At 36.9% G+C, this 25,222-nt stretch overlaps 2 protein-coding genes across 4 annotated transcripts; both read right to left on the reverse strand.

Moving 5' to 3' along the window:
• adam17b (ADAM metallopeptidase domain 17b) lies at positions 1–11,045 on the reverse strand. Of its 3 annotated transcripts, none has more exons than XM_077219844.1 (20): positions 10,671–11,045; positions 10,409–10,581; positions 9,226–9,358; positions 9,002–9,135; positions 8,803–8,891; positions 8,528–8,717; positions 8,139–8,266; positions 7,192–7,278; positions 6,994–7,104; positions 5,787–5,931; positions 5,598–5,689; positions 5,372–5,524; positions 5,077–5,276; positions 4,785–4,888; positions 3,843–3,977; positions 3,603–3,733; positions 3,364–3,442; positions 3,193–3,281; positions 2,636–2,692; positions 1–2,544 (listed from the first exon to the last, which is right to left on the reverse strand). In XM_077219844.1, the coding sequence occupies exons 2-20, from the start codon at positions 10,494–10,496 to the stop codon at positions 2,155–2,157; spliced, it is 2,535 nt and encodes an 844-aa protein (XP_077075959.1). In that variant the 5' UTR covers positions 10,497–10,581; positions 10,671–11,045; the 3' UTR covers positions 1–2,154. The 3 variants fall into 3 exon arrangements, with proteins under 3 accessions (XP_077075959.1, XP_077075960.1, XP_077075961.1); XM_077219845.1 differs by having other exon boundaries at positions 10,409–10,619; positions 10,760–10,995; XM_077219846.1 differs by lacking the exon at positions 10,671–11,045 and having other exon boundaries at positions 5,372–5,520; positions 5,594–5,689; positions 10,409–10,646.
• A 633-nt stretch (positions 11,046–11,678) lies between these two features.
• ywhaqa (tyrosine 3-monooxygenase/tryptophan 5-monooxygenase activation protein, theta polypeptide a) lies at positions 11,679–24,638 on the reverse strand. The gene is made up of 6 exons (XM_077219848.1): positions 24,529–24,638; positions 23,412–23,847; positions 15,850–15,973; positions 13,819–13,982; positions 12,913–13,008; positions 11,679–12,748 (listed from the first exon to the last, which is right to left on the reverse strand). The coding sequence occupies exons 2-6, from the start codon at positions 23,703–23,705 to the stop codon at positions 12,692–12,694; spliced, it is 735 nt and encodes a 244-aa protein (XP_077075963.1). The 5' UTR covers positions 23,706–23,847; positions 24,529–24,638; the 3' UTR covers positions 11,679–12,691.
• Positions 24,639–25,222: the final 584 nt, after the last annotated feature.

Here is a 25,222-nt window from a genome sequence, read left to right on the forward strand (position 1 = left end):
TTGAGCTTGAATTTCAATGCACACCTCACAGTAAGGGAGATGTTTTATTTAAGAATTGAAAGCTTGCAAAACACCAAGTCAAATCAAATATGGCATTTGATTTGAAAACACCAAGAAGTTATACAAATCTAACACGGATACAAAACACTGTCTTAACATTCAATACTTTCTCTCTTGACCCATCACAACGTTGTGGGGAGCCATGCAGATTATTGTGGGCAAATTTCTTAACATGAAAAAAAGAGATTTCACAGATCTTTGAAAAAGATCTCCTATTTATAAATGACACTAGTATGCTTGATATTCTATAAGATCAACACAAAAATACATTCCCAAAAGACGATTACAGTTATGAGTAAAATACAGAAAAAGATGACTGTTTAGCCACCAATAAATGACATCGTCACACTCCCTTTTTGAGTTTTCCTGTAGATTACATTGCAAAACACATGGGAGTAAAATACTTTTTCACAAGACGAATAAAAAAACAAATACAAGGCACTTTGGATACTGATCTCAGAGCAGTGTTCAACATCAGTACACTCTTATGGAAGCAGCTGCAAGATACATATTCTTGCATAGTTACAGTCATGAACATTGTGTCGCAGAAAAGTATAATAACGTGGAGATAAAACTGATTGCCTGTCTTTTCATTTAACTTGTGACTTTGGTATTTCATAAAGAGCCAAAAGTGTTCTCATATACTAAACAACACATATATTTAAAGATATGTCAGTGCAAGTTGCTTTAAGTTAAACCAGCTTAAACATGCCTTTTAGTCTGGGACTAGGCTTAAGCCATATCTGGGAAACCAGGGAATAAAGTCTGCTGGTACAACTGTTTAAATTACTGTAACATGTTGTTACATTTAAGAACAGTTCAAATGAAAGCGCAAAAAAAAAAAAAAATGCTTTTGTTTTGCAAACAATAAAAAGCAAGAACACAAGATTGTGTTCTATGGTTTACAAAACAATTTTCTGGTGTGTCAGAACACATTCAAATAAAATATCAACTAAAATATAACAGTTAATGGTTATCAAGATCTGTTAGCATCATCTCAATCCCTTAGACAAAAACAGACCTGTAAACATCTTGGTATTGGGTCAACTGTAGATTACTCTGTTGAGATCCAGTGTGAGTATGTAAATATGAATGCATATTGCACAATCCTAACCAGATTAACAACATTGAATTCCCATGTAATGCCTAGACACAGAATGATTTGTGCCAATTTTTGCTTTATAAAAGACCAGTGCTCTTAAAGGGATAGTTCACCCAAAAATGAACATTCTGTCCTCGTTTACTCACACTCATGTCTTTCCGAACATGTATGACTTTCTCTCTTCTGAATCTGCACCTTAAAAGCATGAAAGTGGTGGACACAACATGTGTGCTTAATTGCAAGTGTTTTAAAGCTATACAGTAGCTTTGTGGAGGAACAGATTTGTCATTAAGTCAAATTTAAGTCATTTTCCACTGATAATCTTTTTCTTTACTCTGGCACATTTGATAAGAATTGTTTTCATGAAAGAAGTAGCAATGTCCAGTTAGTGAACAAATTATTCTTCTGAATCGGATTTTGAATGAATTGGTTCTTCTGGTGCACAAAATCAGTCGTTCAGGAATCGGTCTGAAGTTCAACTCGACAATGAAACCTATCCGGTTGCAGCAACTAAAGTTGAGATGTAATAGAAGTAGCAACAGATATTTTATTCCGTATTGTACCATACATCAGAGTAAAAATTTAGTGCAGGGACTTGGTTTAAGGAGAAGAAAATATTTGTCTGTTCCTCACAATATTATCGTAAGGTTTCAAAAGACCTGGAATATTGGGCACAAGGCATATGAATCCCTTTTAAGGTACTTTATTTGTGCTTTTGTGTGCTCTTGTAATTACTCGGTAAAGAGACAAACACATCATCAAGATTTTCTCCTTCTGAGCTCCACAGAAGTCAGCCAGTCATACAGGTTTGGAACGACATGAGGGTGAATTTTCTGTGAACTATGCCTCTAAAACATACTGCATTCTGGTTTTGTTTTTTTCAATACTTGAACGGCAAGCACATTGCATTTCAGCGCATATGTAATGTTTGTTCTGCTCAGCTTTGAGCATTTCCGATCATATTCCCTTACAATTTCTATACAATCACACTCTTAACATTCAGTCTCCTTGCTGTTATTTTGTGCATGTCTCTTTACCCTGAAGGACATGGCATTCTCTCGGTTCTCCGTCAGATCATCAAAGGAGCGTGACACTGTGCCAGAGGTAAGGAAGTCCTCTCCCAGGGCTTGTTCATCCAGGTGGGAATCATAGCTGGGATCTTCTTGGATGGTGGCCATGCGTTGGTGCTCCATGGTGGGGTGAGGACACGGTGTTGGGGTTGGGGTTAAGGCTGGAGCCACCTGGGAGATGTAGACAGGTGGTGTGCTGGTCTGCAAGGGTTCAGATGCCTGAAAGCGTGGCACCGCAGAGGAGCCTGAGGATGATGACGGTTTGAAGATCCGCACTGAGGCTGATTCTAGACTGCTCAGCAGCTCTGCATTCTGGGACAGCACATAAACACAGTCAGGGATTTGTTATGCTTCCTGTTATCAAAGGAAAAATAACTTTTTCTGTGTTCTGATTTGTACTTACACTGGGGTAGAAGAGTGACTTTGTGTTAAATTCATATTGCTGGTCAAGTTTTTTATCCTAAAGACAAAAAAGACAGAAATCTTGTGAAAATCACTTTTTTCTTTTCTTGGATGGAGCCTTTGTCATTATTGATACTTGTATTTTGCATCATCAAATGGATTGTCTTCTAAGAACCTGAATGACTCTTCTAAGAATGTTGTTTAGTTTCGATCTTAGTGTGAATAAACCTTTGGCCTGTGATTGAATTTTTTCGTTTTGCTCTTGGTGTAAATAGACATTTTGTCTGTGATTAATTTAACTTTTTATTTTGCTCTTGGTGTAAAAAGACATTTAGTCCATGATAAATTTAACATTTTGCTGTGCTCTTGGTGTGAATAATTGTTTAATATATATATATATATATATATATATATATGAACAACTTCATATTCATTTCACTTTTTGTTTTGCTCTCACTGTAAACAGTCCTTTAGACCATAATACAACTCGAGGTCAGTCCATTATAGTAGCAGACATTTCCTCAGAGCTACAACTAACTGTAAGTGGAGATGACTCACCACACAATGGACCAGAATGCTGAGCGGGATCCAGAAAAGAAGTGAGAAGACCACCACTGAACCAACAATGTTGTCTGCCAGGAACTTCCCTGAGAACACATACGCAGATCCTATCCTATCCTCCATTGTATTTCAAGTAAGATGACATCACTGTGTTCACAGATAACTTACCAAAAGTATTAATATCCAACTTCTCAATGAAATCCCACAATCTCTCAATAACATCCTGGACCTGTTTCATGCATTTACCCTGGAAGGAATAAGAACATATTTTTGAATAACTGAACCTAAACCATTTACAATTGTCTTGTGAACTACTGCAATTGAGCTGCGATTAATCAACACCTTCTATAAATGTCTTACATGAGTAGAAATGTAAAAAAGTGTATGTTGTGAACACTGCCACTCACCTCTCCATCACAAAAGCCCACAGTGCAGGGTTTGCCTTTCCGCAGAAAGATGGGGTTACCCTTGTCATCAATATAAGGAGTGCACACAGCGCTCTTATCCTTGCAGCACACCTTACAAGAGTTGTTCGTCTCTGAAAATGACATACAGGAAGATTAAAAAAGGGCACGTCTCCTCAAAACAGACTTTAAAAACTGCTGCAATATACCAACAGTAATAGCTTTATCAGAAGCTCAGTTTACCATTGCAAGCACACGACTGCAGGCTCTTCACAGCTTCACAGAATGGGATGCAGTCTCCGTTCAGACACCGCCCATTGTCCACACAGATGGTCTTATTAGGGATGTTCTCTGGAGGAGGGCATGCACTGCTGAGTCCTGTAAGAAGCACAGAAGAATAGAGTTTCAGTGAGGACAAAGGGCTATGCAGTTGAATCTCATCCGCAAGGAATTTTGCATAAAAACAGATTTTTAGCAGTTCAGCATTGTTACCCATGACATTTAAGTAAAATTTCCTCCCAATTTCTTATTACTATAATCCATATGGATATTTTACTTCCAAAATCTATAGTAATTTCTATTTACCTCAGTAGTGATTCTCATTATATCATCATGCAATCTCAAATGACAACCATAATATAAAAATATTTCATAATTTATATAATACAGCATAAGTTCTTTGAATTTAAGTAAAGTTGGAGTTTTTTTGCATTAGGGCATTGATGTCACAATGCAAAATATTTTACCATAAAAATCTATAAAAAAAATTAAAGTACTTTTTTTTAAATAATAAAACACATAATTGCACAAGCAGCGTTGTTATTGTAAACTAATGCCAAATTAAAAACAAAAACTAATATTGATCAAATGTTAGTAATTGAAATAAACATAATAATAATAAAATAAAATAAAACTTATTTTGCTTAAACTAAAATAAATAAAAGCTATATAGAAATATTAAACAACTAATAAAAATGACAAATGCACATAACAAAAGTACTAAAACTTAAATGAAAATGAAGACTGAAAATATAAAAATACAAGCTTATTCAAAATATGAATAAATACTATAAAAAATACTAAAACTGTTCTCAACCTGAATTCATTAACATGTTGATCAGGTATATAGAATCAAAGTAGTACATTCAGTTGTGTTAACTTAAAGCTTGTTAGTTGATGCCTCACCTGTACAGAAAGACTTTCCCTTGCAAGTGGCATTCATTGGCTCCTGACACACCTTGCCCTTCCTCTCAAACATGCAGTCTTTGCAGCACGCACTGTTCCTGTCACTAGAGTCAAGAAAAAAAAAGACAGAAAAGTTAAAGACAGAAACTGACATGTACCCAGGAGATTGAACTAATAATTCACCTTTTGAGGAAGATTTAAAAAATAAGAAGGTGAGTGAATGATCACATTTTTGGGTGAACGATCCCTTTAATTTACCATCTCTGCATCAGGCCACATGGAGGAGCTGTACCTGCACTTCACATTGGGCCGAAGTTTGCAGTCTGACGTGCAACAGCGGTCGCTGTTGAGGTGGAGCAGTCCAGGATCACACTCCTCGCCTTCCTCTACCCGTGAGTTTCCACACACATTGCTGTTCCTCTCTCTGAAGCAGATGGAGGCCTTGGCCTTCAGACTCTTTACTATGGAGCTCTTGCTGCAGTTTGAAAACAACTATAGGGGAGCAGCAAAACAAAACACTTACAAACTGATCACGTGACGTTGTGAACAATGACACCAAGCTGAATTCACATCGACGAAGGACGTACTTTATTGTTAGAGTGGTCCCCGCTCACCGCAATGGGGTACATTACGTATTTGCCCCCCTCGTCCTCTCTGGGCGTGCAGCCCAACACAGAATCTGTATCATGAACAGCACCAAAGTTGTGGCCAAGCTCATGAGTGGTAACCAAATCCGCTTCCTGTTGGTATATAGTCAGAAAATTAGCTTACTAAAATAAAAGCGAGAAGAACATTTGTTTGGACTTAACTTGCCTTAGTAAGAATGGTTTTTCCATAATTTTGGGTGCTGGTTAGTCCAGTGTTGAGGTATATAGCACGATTGTCATTTCCTGAAGGAGGGCACTCTTAAGATAGACAGATAACAACAATAAACAAAATGTCTAAGCACAGGGAATATGTAAGACCAAATTGATTTATCCAAAATGTGGAATTTACACTCACTCTCAGAGCAAAGACCTCCAGGAAAGCCTGGTTTGGAGGGAGCCACGTAAGCCAAGCCGAGCGTGCCTTCATCAAAATCCTGATATGTGAACAGATGAGCCAAGCACACTTGGGATGCATTATCTGCAATGTCAAGGCTAAATTGCTGCAGGAGAAAGACAAAATGACAATTTTTACTACAATTATAGCCCAGCTGTTTATTCGTGACCCCAAGTTCACTTGTGGATTTCGAAAGCATTTTGTTTGTTTTTGGCTTGCTTTTCTATTTACAAGCAACATATTGACATATTGACATAAGGACTAAAACTACAAGGATGTAAGTTTACATGCTTGACGAAAACAGAATATCACTGTAAATTATGTAGCAACAACTTACTTTTATTCAGCAATGATGCATTAAAATGATCAAACATGACAGTAAAGACATTAATAATGTTTTTCTGTTTCAAATAAATTCTGTTCTGTTCATCCTAAAATGTATCACAGTTTCCACAAAAATATTAAGCAGCACAAGTGTTTTCAACTTTGATAATATAAGAAATGTTTCTTAAGCATCATATTAGCATATTAGAATGATTTCAGAAGGATCATGTGACACTGAATACTGCAGTAATGAGGCTGACAATTCAGCTGAGCCATCAAAGGAATTAATTAAATGTTAAAATAAATTATATATTAAAACCGTTAGTTTAAATTGTAATAATATTTCACAGTGTTACAGTTTTATAACGTATTTTTGATCACATAAAAGCAGCCTTGCTGAGCATAAAATACTTTTTTACCAACCATTTTACCATTAAGAGATTTTACCAACCCCAAATTTTTGAACGGTAGAGTACCTTTTCAAATAATATGGGTAATTTGTGTTGTAGAACAAAACCTAAAAGTCTCTTTCAATAATTGTACCCACACCCACAGACTTTATTTTACTCAAATCAAAAATCACCCAAAATGGCTGGAAGATGCTCCGTAGTTTTAGAACTACAAATTGAACTGCACTAATAATGTTTCGATAGCATCTGCTTTCTCTTTGCTGGTTCTCTACCAAACAGAGATGGATAATGAAACAATACACAAGTCCTCAATATTCTTCACTCTCAAATAGAAGCGTCTCTCATCGCTTCAAATCAGCACAGCTCAGAATACAGAAAGGACGCTCTCATTAATTCAGTCATTTGCGAGACACCCACAGTTCCAGCCCGCTCACCTCCAGGAGCTTCTTGACGTCCCAGACTTCTTTGTTCTTCACAGGAGTCCCTTCCATGTTGAAGTGGGCACCTCCCAGCGATACTTTTGTGGGTGTCTTGTTAATTATGATCTGAAAGAAACAAATACATGTTGCCGGCTCCAAAATAGCATTTCATTGGAGTTCTTCACCTTGTTCTGCTCAAAGAGCCATGCTTACCTGCTGAATCTGAACTCCATAACCTTTATACTCCTCATCCCAAGACGTATTACGGTAAATGTCATCCACACGATCAATCAGCTCAATCTAAACACATCCGAGGCAAATTTGTAACACATCTGCTGCCAACAACTTTATACAACCTTCTACTCAGATTAAATTGTTGCCTAAAAAAAGGGCCTCAGCAAACATCCAAGAGGGCAACTTATTTAAAAAATTTCATTATGATAATGTTCAAAAGTTTGGGGTCAGTAAATTTTTTTTAATGCTTTTAAAAGAAGTCTCAGCAAGTCTGCATTTTATTTGATCAAAAATCATAGTATTATTATAGTAAATATAATCTAAAAACTATAGTAAAAACAGAAATATCGTGAAAAATGATTACAATTTAAAATAACTGTTTTCTATTTGAATATATATTCAAATGTAATTTATTCCTGTGATAGCAAAGCTAAATCTTCAGCAGCCATTACTACAGTATTCAGTGTCACATGATCCTTCAGTAATCATTCTATTATGTTGATTTGGTGATCAGAAAACATTTCTTATTATTATCAATGTTGAAAACAGTTGTGCTGCTTAATATTTTTTGTGGAAACTGTTTTTTTTTTTTAGGATTCTAGAAAGTTTAAAAAGAAAAGCATTTATTTGAAATAAAATCTTTTGTAGCATTATAAATGTCTTTACTGTCACTTTTGATCAATTTAATGCATCCTTGCTAAATAAAAGTATTAATAAAAAAAAATCTTATAAACCCCAAACTTTCGACTGGAAGTATATGTCAAGCACAAAAATATTATATTAGAAATTAGAAATTGGAGTCAAAATGGTCTAATAAGCACTGTCCAATTGAAACTAATGTGACGATTTGCATCAGAATGATTTTATGCTCAATGTATGCAGAAATGTGTTTGTGTGTTTCATGAAAAGGGCGACTTTTTATTTACCAGGTAGTTGAGGGTGGTGCTCTCCTCCTCACGGCCCATGTGTCTGAAAAAACGATAGTCGGCCACAAGCAGCAGAGGGCAGGTGTTTTTACTGTGGTCCGGGGTCTGTCTTCTTTCTCTCAGGTGCCCTGTGGAACAGATGCAATGGAGTGAAATAGATGGCAAAAATAGACAAAGGGATGAGAAGGCGAGAAACATAACACATGGGTGACAAAGTAACTACATAAAGTGGCAACTCACATTACACTGTCTAGATCTGTCTCAGATGAGCAGGAAAAGTCTAATTTAAACCATATGTGTTGTGACAGAGAGCCATAGAATGAGTTTTTTCAGGATTTAATGACCTGTTTTGACATGTTAAACATATACACATTAACTCAAAGACTTACCATACTCCTCCTCTTCCTCTTCTTCTAGTGCTCTGGCAGCCTGGACACTCTCTGGCAGCATCTCGATGACATCTGTGCTGATGTAGCCGCACACTTTTGAAGCCGCCAACCGGCTCACGTTCCTGATGTCTTCAGAGCGATATACAAGCAGCCGATCATCATGTGAATCTTCGATAAACCTCCACAGGGGCTGCAGAAACCAGATGAATGGGTTAACAATTAATGTATTCTCTTTGCTGAGTGGCATAATCATTAGATTTGTGGTGTTACAATACCTCAATATTGTATTCGGCTTCATCAGTAAGAATATGAGCAGTGAAGTCATTGACACCGATATGCGCTTGTACACGGGAATTCTCCTCTCCTAGAAATTAAAGGAAAAAACAATGTGAACCGCAAATTAAATTTGCTAGAACCTAATTTTTAAGACGTTCAAAGTATTTTAGACGTTAAAATACATAGAGTTGCAGTTACCAATGACATGACCGATGAAGAAGTTTTCTCTCTGGACCTCGTATGTCTTTTCAGGGCCATCTTCTCCTACTACCACAGCCTTAAAGTCATGAGTGAAGAGCTCTGTGTTGGTTGCCAGGTACAATTTGAAATGCCTGGGAAATATTTAGGAGAGCTTATTTAATGACTGAGGTCTAATCTTGGCGGTGACAGTGTGTCATGGTACATGGGTGATGAGTATTCACCTCTCTAACGCAGTGAAACTAAGAAGTCTCTCTGCGTGTGTTTGTGACTGGACATCTCTTTTGCGAACCGAATGCTGTTGAAGACTGGACAACTGAAGAACATCAAAGTCTGACAGCAAGGAGCTGAGCTGGTCTGAAAGAGTCACGGTGAACAACTTTATACATATTAGTGAATAATAGGGCCAATTCATTTTAGTGAATAATAGGACCAATTCATTTTAAAGTGAAATTACAGGTTTAAAGGAGCAGTTTGAAGGACTTGGGGTATCTGTGTTTTCTCTTACTCCGTAATCGCTAAAAATGGGTTTCTCTTAACTATGGAAAAAATTCAAAAAGTAATTGCAACTTTTATCTGACAATCTGTGATTTTCTCAGAATTACATTTATTTTTTGCATTTTAGAATTACATCTTTATTTCTCGCAATTTCGGGTTTATATACCACAATTTTGAGTTTTTATCTCAGAATTACAAGTTTAGAGATGTAAATTCAGAATTCAGAGGAAAAAAAGTCAGAATTGAGTCAGTAAACTTGCATTTCTGAGAGAATTGTGAGAAATTCTGAATTGTATCATAAGATCACAATTCTGAGAAAGTGTGAATTGTGATCTTATGACATAATTCAGACTTTATTTCTCAATATTATCTAAAAATGTAAACTTTATGCCTCTGAGTACATCTCGCAATTCTCTAAGAAATCTTAAGAAACTGTCAATCCCTTCCACTACTTCAGAGCTCCAGTCCATGTCTTGTTTCGTAACAGGGAAACAATGATGCTTTGGCTTCTTTTGCATCGATTTTCGTAAACAAAGAAAGAAAAAAAGACTAATTAAATGGTCACATTTTATCTGCAGAATAAGATACATTCGATATTGACTTTTTGTTTATATTTTTGTTTATTACTTAGTTTTTACAACCACTACTACATAACTAAAAAAAGGATGGAATTTTGGTGAAAGTCTGGTGCCATAGTAAATCTTCTTTGCAATTAAGCTTCTTCACATAAATTTTGGTGAAAGTCATTCAATTCAATGACAAAAAGTAGATCTGAAATCTGAAAATACATTAAGGTATTTAAAAAAGCACACTAGGTTATGATGACGTAATGGAAATGGCACACTCTTTCGATTTAAAAGTATTCACGATGTTTTCAAAGTATTCCTAATCGTATTCTCATTAACTCACCGTACTCGTCGTTTAGGACATCCCTAATGGGTCTCCTTGAACACTCCGTCAGAAATAAAGACGCCAGAAAGAAAACGATGCGTTTCATGGCGAGCACGTTAATGCAGTATACAGTACTTCACACAGCAGCAGCATTTAATCCCATGGATTACCAATCTCCCTGAGATCAACATCTGGACATGGCCAAACAAATGTACACGCTCACATCTGGCTGGATAAAACAAAGCCACAAAGTATCAAAGAAGAACAAAAACACGCTCACTTCAAGACGCTCTCGTCCATGTCGCTTGATGTTATTAAGAAAATTCACTCAAAACCAAATCATGCCAAAATCTGATAGTAGTGAAATACCCGGAAGTATATAATGTGGGATGGATGGATCAGATTCACCGCTCCAGGAAATCACTATTAACTGTATCTACACTAGCTACAGCGCGTGTTGAAGGTGTTATCAAAACACTGATTTGAAGGGCGCTTGATTTTAAATTCACGCGTGACAGTAGGCTACGCAGAGTATTTTAAACGGGTTTTAGAGAATGTATCCGCGGTATGAGTTACGTAAGTGGATAAACTCTCGGGCTGTGCTCAAAAACTAGCGAGCTGCCTATCTAGACCGCCTTTCATGGGCGTCGAATGCGGGTGAACGTAGGTCTAGATAGAAAGCTCATAGGTTTTGAGAACAGCCTCAGTCTCGTCCAGACTCTATTTTTAAATTCTTACCTCAAACCCAATGAAATTCGCCGAGCGTCTAGGCTCATTTGGAGGACAGTATAGGCTACAAGCAGCTGAAAATATATTATTTAGGGAGCCATTATCAAAAACTCAAAGCATCCAATTAATTTGTACAAGTAATTATTTTCAAAGAACTGTTAAACCATAATTGAACGTGTGAAGTAGAAAACAGCAGAATTGTGCAATAATATTTATAGTTAACCATCATGTTTCGTTTCCTCTTCTGGAAAAATGAACAAAAAACACTGATGACATCCTGGACATTTTAACCAATCATTTGCATTTTAGAATGAAATTATTTTGATTATCAGTTAGACATGTAGTCTAAGTTAAGTAATGTAATATACTACTGGCTAAAAAATAAGGGACACAAACTTCCTCTTTCAACAGGGTATGCATCTAAAGCAATGAGTCAAAGAAATTGTATTTATTTTGTCACTATTAAAGAAGTCTACAAAATATTACTGAAAACCAGTCAAAATGCAATACATCAGTCACCAGGAAATACGGAGATAAAACAAATTTCAAGACAAAACTGTATGGTTTATAAAATGGTAATTTTAATTAAGGTTACATAGCTGTTATGTAGGGCTTGTACATTTTCACAAGGCTTTGGGGGACTACAGTCAATGATTAGCAAAAACACAACGGTGGTCCAAATAACTATTGACATCACTTGACAAATCGAACATCCTCTCAACATGTGCATAAACCTGCAATGAAAAGTACTTAACCAAACTGTGGAACATGTATGCAGTATTGGTTCCCATTCCAGTGTATATTGAAAAATGGGCATGCATGATATTTTTTTTTTTTTTTTTTTTATCATCACAAGCCATCGCAAGGTCACACATTAAAAGTGAAAACCAAAACCAGGCAGGAGTGTTTCATGACCTTCAAGATGAAGACATGATTCAAATGGCCAATGAAAAGTGCATACTTGGCTGAGCAATGGTAGCCGACTTGGTACATCAGAAAACAGCCTTCTTGCTATCAATACTAAAGCACAGGCCCATTTTAAGCCAACACTATGACAGTCAACAACACATTTATCTCATTCGAGTGTATGTTGATTTCCCTAGAGAGACGTACAAATGGAAGGTGATATAGCAGGACAGGAACTAGCCATGCTTGAGGCAAAACGCTCTGCATTTTGTGACCGACACTTCCAATATTTCAGTTTACCAGAATATACACACTAGTCGCTGTCACAATTAAAGACAATTGTTTTATGTGAGGCTAATACTTTTCTACAGCAGACACTGCACATAAAGAAGGCCAAAGGACAAAAACACAAAACTGAGGAATGGAGATGTTACTTTAACTTAATATTTACTTTCAGTACAACCACAAGCCAGGTGGTGGAAAATGGAGAGAGAAAAAAAAAACAGACTGATTGGAATTCCCACACTCACGGCTCATTGGTAACGATCATGGGCTTTAACGTGGCTAGAATAATCATAAGTGAAACAATAAGGAATGAAGAAGTGTAAAAAGTTGTCTTTATCCAGGATTCTTTCACTTTAATCTGTGGAGAGAAGATGTGGGCGTTTAGTTCTCTCCGTCTCCTCCTTCACCCTCATCTGCAGCGTTATCAGAGGTCCATAACTGATTTAAGAAGAAAAAAAAGAAAGAAGATAAATGTGTGATTGAATACTGAATATCTGTATTTTGCACAATAAATATAAATGATTGTAATATAACTTAGAAAATTTACATTCCATAGTCTCAGAGAAGACTATTTTGTAGGTCAATATGACTTTGTAACTCACTGTGAGGTTGTCTCGAAGCAGCTGCATGATAAGTGTGCTGTCTTTGTACGAGTCTTCGTTCAGTGTATCCAGCTCTGCAATGGCTTCATCAAATGCCTGCAAGCACAAGGACACAATAAGTTGAGCTATGTGAACGAACAGTCAAGCCCCTGGTATGTGAACCACGTGCCTGACGAAATTCAAAGCTTGAGGAAAGTGTAAAAACCTAGGAGGACAAGTGGGTAAATTCAGATAGGAATAGGAATTTCCCCTTCACTGAGTTAAAGGTTTAATTGTAGGTAAATAACTACCACCACCCAAAAAAAAAGAACGTAAAAAAATAATTTTGCATCCATATTACAGGTAGTCCAACACCAAACTCATTATTGGTCAAGCTAGAAGCTGATATGTTGGGGGTGGGGGGGGGATGACCATTAAAGGGAAAGTTCATCCACAAACAAAAACTCTTTGAAACACAAAAATATTTTTAATGAAGCCTGAGATTTTTCTGTTGCTTGAAGAGATATGATCGCTTAATATGATGAACAGATTTAATTTAGGCTATTATTTACATATTATCACACTAAAACACACCATTGTTTCTCACACATCATGCTCGCATATTTTACCTTCTGTATTTACCAAATGCAATGAGCCCTATCGATGCATGTCGATCATGGTTTAGATGTAAATAAAAGCCTAAATTAAATCTGCTCATCAAATTAAGTGTTTGTATCTTTTCACAAGACTTGGATTAATCCACTCAATTGGATTCATTTTATGGAGCTTTATAACGTTTCGAATTTCAAATAACTGGACATTTAATGGAGCGAAAGAAACCTCTCAAATTTCATCAAAAACATTTTTAGGTAAACTGTTCCTTATAAATCAATTTAGTAAAGAGCAACAGTGGTGCTGTCATCCTACTTGTTTTGCCAGAGCGCAGGCCTGCTCAGGAGAGTTGAGGATCTCATAGAAGAAGACAGAGAAGTTGAGAGCCAGTCCCAGACGGATGGGGTGTGTGGGCTGCATCTCCTTCTTACTGATGTCAAATGCATCCTGGTAGGCGCCTTGAGAGTTGGTTATCGTGTCTGTAGGGACAAAAATATATATATATATGTGAAAAATAGTTAACAAATATAACTAGTTAATAGTTATAACAAAAAAAACAAAAACTAACTAGTGGCAATGAGTCCATGGTTCTGGACAGGATAGATCTCAAAAACCAAGCTCTAGGAATGTGGCCCTTTAAATCCTTTCATTGTTTGACTTTAGTTTAGTAGTTCTTAACCATTATGACTCCTTTTTCCCTTTGTCCAAGACAATATTCAAAGGTCCTACTACCCATTATGAGATGTATAAACTCAAAAATATGATGTCAGTTCAATGGCGTACATCTTTATTTTTAGTATTTTTTAGCATTTTAGTAAGATTTTGTACTTATTGGGCACCCCTGGAAGTTTGCAGAGACCCCGTAATGAGAATATTTTCAGACACAGAACATCTTTGAGTTCAGCTCATGAAAAATAGGGGCAAAAACAAAAGTGTCGTTTATAATTTCTGTTCAGTGTAAATGCATGTTTTTGAACTTTGAAATTTAAAACACTACACACTGATCAAAACACTATTATTGAAACTTCAAATAGCAAAACTTCAAATAAGAGAGCAAGGGACCAATATCAGTATCAGCCAATAATTGTTTGTTAAAATCAGTACCGGTCCAAAAATATCCTATCATGCGTCCCTAGTTAAAGATCTTTTTAAAGGGGTCATCGGATGCAAAAATCCCTTTTATATGGAGTTTGCATATAAATGTGTCTTTGCAGTGTGTTGACAACCACCATATGATGGAAAAAATGCATTCACTCCTTTGTCCTCAAAAAGCCTAAACACTCTCAATCAAGCCGTTTGGATTTTCTAAGCAATATGATGTCATTTTGCTCATGCTCCGCGCACGACCACTGACGGACTGTTTCGTATTCGGACATATTTCCGTCCTCAGCCATTTGAATGCGGTCCACCAAGGCAACACTTTACGTGAGTCGACACCCCCCACGGAAGAGAGGGGGTGGGGTTAGCAGTTGCTCATTATCATTTAAAGAGACGTGTACTGAAACGGGTCGCTGTGAACAGGGCTGTTTGAGGAGGTAAAAAGGGTGTTTTGACAAACACACATTGAGGAATTTTAACCAGTATGAATTTTATACCACAAAAGTATGTTACAAACTTCACATGAAGTTCATACCAACTCATGAAAAAAAAAATCATACCAACTTGTGGAAAATGGGCATCCGATGACCCCTTTAAGGCCTTAATTTGTGTAAGGGCGATTTTAAGACTTTAAACCTTTTTAAAGTCTCAACTTTACAGTTTGGACATAAAAAATGTTTACAGTAACAATCAAAATATAGAAAAATCACCTTTTGAAAGTAACGATTCAAATAAAGATTGTATCAATTGCATCATTACACCAGTAGGTGATGACAAGTGACTGTTAAAAATGTATTTGTCATTGAATCATTCATCCAAGAGATTCATTCAAAAAATGCTGATTCATTCAGTAATGAAACAATGAAACAAGTGAGGTATTTATGAGCGAGTCATTGAACATAACATACAAAACCAGGCATTCATTTTAAACAAGAGAACATACATTTAGCAACAACAAAAAAACTGATTAAAGATCAAGATGGTGAAATAGATGCTTGGAAACATATGCAAAGCATTTAAAAAAAAAAATCAAATTAATTAAATATTTTTAAATAGACTGCAGCAATTAACATTTTCTCTGAAAATCGAATACATGACATGTTATTTTGTTTAGTTGTCTTTTCAGAATCGTGAGATAATTGTGATCTTTATTTTAAAGAGTTCTGCCAGGTCCTAAATGCATTATTGCCTGAAAACAACAGGCATATAGTCCCTTCCCTTATAACAGAAAAGCATTAAGACACTTACCCTTCCTGTCATCTCCAGAGGCAACCTCTGCAAGATATCTGAAGTAGTCACCCTTCATCTTTAAATAGAAGACTTTACTCTCAGGATTTGTTGAGTTCTCGATCAAATATTTGCTCAGCAGTCCCTGAGGGTGGGGGGGGGGGAGAGAGACCATGTGTAAGGAAAGACAGACAAAACTTGTTTTATCTACTTTAAACAAAACGGTTACAATTGATGCAATTAACTAATGAAGGTGAAAATAGCTGCAGTTTTATGGGATTGTAAATGTGAAATATCCATTGCAGAAGTATGCACAAAGTCTGTTGTTTTTTATAACCCATATTCTTATTTCACTCCAATTAGAGGCAAGTACATGGACATTCTGCATCTTCCCCAGTTTACCACATTCTAGGCGTTGGTGATTTAGTGGAGCTCTTAGACAAACCATGCAAACGCATACAAAACTGAATACCACAGAATGGTGCAGACTTCCTGTGTGACAGCCCAGCCCTCCCTGCTCAGCCTGTCATTTTAGATCTGTTGAGCCAACTGTATATATGTCCCAATGTTAAAAAGAAAAAAAAGAAACTGAAAAGAGAAAAAAGCCAAGAAAAAAAAAAGTACAAATGGAGAAATAAAAAAGTAAAAGACTGACAGTGCATTTAGTCTAAAGAGGCAGTCATGGCACTCTGGCCCCACATGACCCTATGATTGCACAGTCAGAGCAGCAGCCACATCACGTGCTTCCTAATGCCTGATTTAACAGCACACAACACACACCCCCCTCATGACCACACAGACACGGATATGTCAGAACATAAAATCCACTGTCAGAGGCAGTAAAAAAAGAATAAACATTACAATGTTCATAGTGAAGAAATTGTCATTTTTTCTGGACTTTTTCCGATACTATTATTTCGAAATTATTATACCCCCATTGCAAATAGGTTTATTGGCAAAACATAAACTTTCAGCTGTTTGCAATGAACAAATCTAACAAAAGTAATTGAACCCGCTCAACTCAAATGTTTCAAGTGGTTTCCCCAAATTCAACTGAAAATGCCACTTTTTATGACTTCTGCAGTCTCAATTATTCAACCCCTGAATAGAATCCCTCAAACAGCACAAATCTGCAAAACAGGTGGTCTTAAGCACACCTGATCCAACTAATCAAGGGCTTCATTAGTTGCACCAGGTGTGCTTAAGCTAGAACACATGAAATATCCAAACTGGCTGGCTTTGTTGAGTGTCAAGTTTGACTGCATGTTAGAAATCTGTTAAAAGAAATGGTCAAAAGAATGGTCCAAAAGTTAAGAGAAGATATCTTAAATAATAGCCGACTTGTATAAAGCTTGAATGATCGGGTTCGTATCGACCAATTATAATGAAAAAATAATTAGAGCATCCCTAGCAAGTATAAAGCGTCTAAATATGAGCCCAGAAGAGTAACTCAATGTCGATGGAATAAAGGTAACTTTGGGTGTTACCCAAAGTGAAACCACATACATGCAATCTTGCGTAAACCATAAACACATTTAGAAACAGCTACTAAAACCTGAATGAGATAAAAAGCTTAAGATTTTCGATTAATATACAATTAATACCTGCGATGGCAAAGCTGAATTTTCAGCAGTCATAATTCTAGTCTTCAGTGTGACATGAATCCTTCAGAAATTATCCTAATATGCTGATTACTGCTCAAAACACATTCCTTATAATCAGTGTTGGGCAGTAACGCATTACTAGTAACGCATTACTGTAACGCAGTTACTTTTGACCGTAACTCATACTGTAACGCATTACTTTTCAAATAAATTAACTCCGTTACCGTTACCATATGGTGTGTTGTCCGTTACTTTTTTAAATTAATTAATTTTGGCTGAAGTGTAGCCTACAGCCTAACCTGTTTGCAGCAGCGACGCATTGTAGGATTGGTGGTAGGGTTGCTTGCCACCCGTCCCTTAAAATACGGAATTGTCCCGTATTTACAAGTAAAATGATGCGTCCCGTATCAAATCAATAAGGAAAGCGATTTGTCCCGTATTTTACATAAGGCCCACACATAGCCTAGTTGGATAAAAACATAAGGATTTACTATACTAATAGCAAATAGCCTATAAAGAAATACATTTCACAATAATGTTACATTATGATTAGAATCAAATGAATTTTGTCTATTTTCTAAGCTTAGAAAATGCACATTTATACGGGCTGAATTTATAAGCCTAAAATATTGTTTAGTAATTCTGTGAATTACACTGTGATTTTAATCAATGTTTCATCAACCAATTGCCTGGATTTAATAAATAAGAAATAAATATAGCAGACGATAGATAATCACGAAACGGAGGCGCCAGCGCGTGAACTGGAGCTCGTCTCATAAATTAACCGAAACTCGGCGTATAAGGTAACCTACTTGCCTCACAGACATGTCTACTTTTAAACAGAACAATTCAAAACGAAAGAAAACAAGACTACAGACTGCTCTCTGCTAATGTAATCCGTATGAAATGTGCATTTCTCTCTGGCGCGTCTACTGCGAAGATCGCGAGTCAGCATAGCGAGTCACCTCAGAAATCCTAGATATATTCAGTTTGTGCTGATCTGACTTAAATAAAAGTGTTTAAAAATTACTTTACGTTTAAGTCAGTTTTGTGTTTGTGTAGACCATAACGCATAAAAGAACATTAATGGGAACATTAAAGAATGTTTTTTTTAAAGTAACTAAAAAGTTACTTTTAACAGTAATGCATTACTTTTTGGTGTAAGTAATCAACAAAGTAATTGAGTTACTTTTTGAAGGAAGTAAATAGTAACTGTAACTAGTTACTATATCTTAGTAACTAGCACAACACTGCTTATAATAATCAATGTTGAAAACAGTTGTGATGCTTAAAAGATTTGTATAAACTGATACATTTTTTTTCAGGATTCTTTGAAGAATGGAAAGTTCAAAAGAACAGCATTTATTTGAAATAAATCTTTTGGAACATCATAAATGTTTTTACTGGCACTTTTGATCAATTTAATGTGTCCTTGTTGAATAAAAGTATACATTTCTTTTAAAAAAAAAAAGACAAAAGAAAAAGAAAAAAAAGAAAAAAGTCTTATTTATGCAAACTACCACATTCAGATATGCCATCAGTTCATTCCAGCAATCAGATATCAATGGGAGTCCTACAGGAACCCCTCAAAAATATGTAACATTAGGAAGGATAAAACAAGAAATGAATGCACTTTAATTTTCAATCTACTAATGCAAGTTAAAGTTGTTTAAACATCAGTGTTTACTGGCAACTCTTAACTGCAAACAAAATAAAAATCACAGTTAAGCAAGAGTGACATTTTACCCCACTGTACACATTCATCAGTCTAACAGACGATCAGCACATATCTAATGTCTATGAAGCCAGGGATCACTTTCCTGTTTACCATCCAGTAATCCAGCTGGTACCACCTTAAGAAAAGGAACTGGAACAGGATTTAATTAGAGCAGTGAATTTAAGCAGCCATGTACACTTCAGTCCAGCTGAAAAATGAAAAAGAACAGATTCCCCTTCAAAGTGTAGCGACAATCAGAGACATTTTAAATGAAGAGATCTGATGCATCTTTATGAGCAATCTGTGGAAATCTGCTGATGAAACTAGCATGACAGTAAGACAGACGATACACTATGTTGCATAACAGCAAAACAGGAAACAAACAGGTAGTCATTTCCCCTGGAGGAACCTGAGGTTAAGTGCCTTCTTCAAGGGCAAAATGGTGAAAGGTCATGGCTTGTTATTTGTATTGCTTGAACAAGCAGCGTTCAGCGTTTTAGCCTTTATGCCACACCATTCACATTAAAACATATTGAAATAGAAATTGGTCCCTTTGTTTTGACTTAAAAGTTGTTTGAGAGAGATTATTTTATCATTATTTGTATACTATTATAGTAGTTAATTTTTATATTTTCAGTTTTTATTTGAATTTTAGTTTACGTTTTAGTAACTTAGTTTTGGTATGCACATGACGTCACAGTAGGTGGAAATCACTGCTTTCACACCCTGAAGTTTTACATACCGAGTGGCAGCATTGGTGTTTAGTGTGAATAAGAGCTTCGTGATTTATTAAAAACATCCATTACGATGAGCCTTGTGCTCTACAAAGGTGGATGGTTAGATAATTAAGACAAACCCAGTTTTCCTTACAAAGCAAAACACTATCATCTGCCTGATGGTAACAGTTGAGTTATCCAGATATCCTTTAAAAGTTTCAACAAAATATATTGAACCAGAATATCTATTTGAGTCCTCGTCACTCGTGTCCATCTGTCAAGTCAAATTTAATTATCGCTTTGCAATACAGTTTCCAAGCAGCTTTACAGAAAGTCATAATGTTATGTCTATAATGCCTCAGTGCTTTAACAAGATTTAGCGCTGGGCGATATGACAATATATCAACAATACAAGTGTTCATCCAGATTTAGATCTACCTAAATTGTATTTATAGTATTGTCTAGCAGATAAAGCGTTAACAGGGTTTGCTTTATGTATTTCCCCGTCATTGAAATCCATGGACCACTGGTTCTTTGGTAAGTTGTAAAGAACACTGTTGAGTCCAATTGCCTTTAATTTAAGAAGATAATTGTTTGTTTTACTCTTGATTTTGCAGTTTCTCCTATTAACTCAAATCATTTTGCAGAATGTTGTGCCCTTTAATCCGGTTGAGGTGGCGTGTTCCGGTGGGAAATTGATGTCAATGCATACCCTCTATATTATTTATTATATATATATATATATATATAGAGAGAGAGAGAGAGAGAGAGAGAGAGAGAGAGAGAGAGAGAGAGAGAGAATATACTTTTTATACATACTAGCTACTTTTGAATTGCAAACAATGGACAAATGGACAATGGACCCATTTGCAGTCACGTGGTGTAGTTACAGAATCTACCAGCAGGGGCAAACTAGGCCATGCTAAACAGCCAAACCTTGACCCCATAATAGCAACCCTTTAGACCAGGGGTGTCCAGATTCGGTCCTGGAGGGCCACTGTCCTGCAGAGTTTAGCTCCAACCCCAATTAAACACACCTGAAACAGCTAATCAAGGTCTTGACTAGCTGCTGAAGGTCATTAGGCATGCTAAAAACTTACAAGCAGGTGTGTTGAAGCAAGTTGGAACTAAACTCTGCAGGACAGTGGCCCTCCAGGACCGAGTTTGGACATCCCTGCTTTAGACAATGAGAGATTTCAATGAGTCATGCCCTTTACCTCCCTGTGTGTCAGCGGCCCCTGACCTTCCTGTCTTCACGCACTCTCCTTTCTTTGTTTGACAGGAAACCAACTCTTTTAATGCCCTTCCTCCCGTTCTCTTCAGCATAAAGAGGTGCAGAGAAAACAGTGGCTGACATGATGTGCACGTCCATTTCCTGCCAGATTGTGCGGCATGTAGCCTACAGTACTATGCATACACACAATCGCTCCCCATTACAGGATGGGCGCCCTCATGTTATGGATGCCCCTTCACGCAGACGGATTAGCAAGACACAATCCTGAAATGAACCGTGCTATTAAAAAACAGAGCACACTACAACAGTCAACTGCAAGGCAGCGCATCGCCACGGAAACGGTCTTAACGGCTACTTTTAGCATCTGAGGTCATTTGTTTCTAACCACAAAAACCCATTAACTATTGCATTGGAATCTTTAGCTTTTCACAAGAAATCCATACTCATGTCTCAAAAGTAAGGAAATGCAAAAGACCAGATATATTCCATCTCTCAAAAATGACAAAGCATTTTAAAGAGTTTGGTCACCATAAAATAGATTATTTTTCATTATTTTCTCACTTATGTCATTCTACATATACATGACTGACTTTATTCTGTGGAAAACAAAAGTAGCCATTTTGGTATGAAACAACAATGGATCCCATTGACTTTCAGTGCATGGATAAAAACTAAGAAAAAAGTCAGAAAAGGTTCAGAACAACATGAGGGTGCACAAATGAAAACGAAAATGAAATTTTTTTAAGTTGACTCTCGCTTTAAATGATCTGTCATCACATGACATGAATAGCCTCGTCTGTGCTGCAGCAGAATTTCAACAAGTTTGATTAGATGACTGGGCTACCAGGGGAGTGACAGTGGGAATCCAATAGTGATGACACAGAACCTCCCTGTCAAACCCTGTGGGAGAAGAGGAAGAAAGATGCTGTACTTCTGCCTGCAATACATATCGATTTTAAGAGGCTGAAAGCTTGGTTCTTGCTCTCTGCACCACTGTTCCGAGGAATCAATTCTCTAATAGTTCCATGTGAGCCTCTTACAACAAGAGCACTGTGATGAGATGCCAAGCTATACACTGGAACACTGTATGCATCTGTTTTCCCCTCTAAATGTGCCATGGCTCAACAAAGCATTCCTTTCAAGATGAATTCGATTCTTCTTAATTCAATGAGGTTTGGGGGTACATAACCACTGGGTTCAATGTTTGTCTGTCATGTACTGCCAGCGATGACACTGCTAACAGTGACAGATCCCTGCTGGTGCTCAAAACCAGCTCCATATCATCGCTTAAAGGCTTATATGCAACCTTAAAGGCTCCATATGCATATCCATATATAATGATGGCCCATATGTAATACTGATGCATATAAGTCAGCCAAAAAAACAACAACAATTATTTTAAATATAAAAACAAAACAAAAAAAAACAACATATAGCATATAAAATAATACAATGAAATCTTAATTTACTGTTCTTATATTTTATGGAATATTGCCGCATTTATTATACATGATGTATCCATGCAATTTATGTGATCTTGCAATGACATCTCTTCTCTTCTTTGATGACGTGTTTGCTGGCACGAGGTTGGGACGATAACCTCTTTCTTCCAGCAAACTGCTTAAAACTAACTTTTAAACTTGCTTTAAACCAACTTTAAGAGTCGGCATGAAACGGATGCAATAGTCTTGTCATCCTTATTGTGATTTCCTAATGACACAGCTCAAATATGAAAAAATGTAGGGCAGGACTTGATTTTGCTCATCATAAATTGATTGGATCATTGTCATTTGCTATTGATGCGCTCTTATGATGCAAGTGACAGGTTGTCCCACCCTCACATCGAAAAACATCATCAGAGAAGAGATGTCATTGGAAGGTGGGGAAGTTATATTTATTTAACTTATTAGAAAATGATTTGCGCAGATAAATAATTTATAATAAATACAGCAATACTCCATAAAAAAAAAAGAAGAAACATCAATTTTTATTTCATAGTGACTTTAAGTGTAATATAGTGTCAAAATTTAGTATAGTTAGTATTTAGTCAGCATTGAGTGTATTCAGCATTTTATATATAGACAAATTAGCAAATATAGAGGCAGTATTAAAGACGTATTGAGCCAGTATAGATATCTAGTCAATACAGAGTCAGTATTGAGTAGGCTAGTATAGTTCAGGTATTGTCACTACAGTATAGCGAGTATAGATTATAGCCGATATTTATCTATCATAGAGATTCATTAGTTAGGACATGGCCAATATGGAGTACATTCAGTATAGTATATAAGCATTAAAAAGTAAAGCCTTACCAACACCTCGTTGCAAATGTCGCGTAATTCGCCCTCCACCTTCTCCCTGTACTCCTTCACCATCTGAAGCTTCTTGTCGTTGCCCTCGGTTTTCTGTTCAATACTGGAGATAACCCTCCAGGCCGACCTCCGGGCCCCGACGACGTTCTTGTAGGCGACGGAGAGCAGGTTCCTCTCCTCGTTGGTGAGTTCGGCTCCCTGCTCCGTCACCTGCTTCATGCACGCCGCCATGTCATCATAGCGCTCCGCCTGCTCCGCCAACTTGGCTTTCTGAATCAGCTCCGTCTTATCCATGATTTAATTGCACGATGCGGCCGTTTAAACTCCGGGAAATGACGAGTCCGGCAAAGTGGGGAGGGAGAGAAAAACAGTGTGTAATGGGGGAAAGGAGAAGCTGGCTGGCCGAAGCAGTAAGGGTGACGTGATCCAGGAGCACCTGAGGATAAAATACGATAGTTTTAATCAATCACATGTTCAGAACGGACATAGCAATTGTTTAGATTTATAAATAACGTATTTTAAAATATTTCACCGCTTTCAGCCTGACAAAAAAGAAGTGTTATGCTATACACAATACATATTTTGTTTAACATGTCAATTTAAATCACATGAAGTGGATTAGAGGAAAACTGTCCTGTTAACCGCTTTATTTAATTCACAAAATAAATAGCATATAGAGGTTTAATATTAAACCAATTTCGCCTGCTCGGCTTACTCACGCTTGTCGAATCTAACACTGTCCATTAACCAGCCGATGGCTAACTAACCTAACGTTACTAACTTACTAATGGACCACGACGAGCGCCACGATTTCATGTCACTTCCAGCAAACCTGCCCGCTGTTCGTTAATATGTTTTAAACATCGTTCAAGATAAGTCATGTCGATACATATCAAATATTTGCATTGGCTTTTAATAAAGCCCAGTTCACCTGATAGCGCGTGTAATTGATTTGGTTAGCTTGTGACAGCTAACGACTGCACTCTTGGCTGACAGGGCTTTTGAGTTTTATAAAATAACGCCTGGCAGCACACGCTAAGGTCAAACATGATCAAATTCATTATATACCTGGAATAATGTACGACCAGGCAAAAAAAAGATAAGAAATGTTTCCCACCTTGAAGAACGGTACCAATCAGCTACTCCGCGAAAGCTATATCCGCTTTGGGAGAAAAGATTCGGCTTCTCCTCAACCAAACTGAAAGGGGGCGTGGCTTTTAGGACGCAAGTCCAATCAGATCTTAGATATATCATGCATTTTATCGTAGGTCAAGCTAAATTGTCCAATGGCCGATAATGTATTGAAATAAAGGCGGGAATAGAGGAGGTTCACCCTGAGACCATGGAGTTTACGTGAGAGGACGTCATCATCACGATGCATTCGACCCCCCGATTCTTGTGCACTCAGCGGGCGTGGTTGTAGGATAATTCATTTCATTTGAAAAATTACTAATGTGCAAATGTTGCACACAACATTGTCAATATGTTATATACACTTTTACGTTGTATTTTTGTCTAACATTCAGCATGTAGTGCTGTTTGCAATAGTGTTTGCATAGTACTCTTATTGGCACTTCTAAATTGGCCGCAATTTAACTATTTGAATAATCTGCTCAGGTAACTGTCATGAACACTAGGCTACATGGAAGATCTATGTCAAAAAAGATGTAGGCTACACCACATTTAGGCTGCCTATATAATGTACATGTTTATGGATCATGATCAGAAATTTGGGATATATTATATGATTGAAGTAAAATTTGAATATTCATGGACCCATATGCATCTAATAATCTTCCATATAATAAGAG

The sequence above is a fragment of the Siphateles boraxobius genome, unplaced genomic scaffold (genome assembly GCF_051911475.1).
Source record: "Siphateles boraxobius isolate OS27281-9 unplaced genomic scaffold, OSU_SipBor_1 8, whole genome shotgun sequence".
In the NCBI taxonomy this organism is placed as follows: Eukaryota; Metazoa; Chordata; class Actinopteri; order Cypriniformes; family Leuciscidae; genus Siphateles; species Siphateles boraxobius.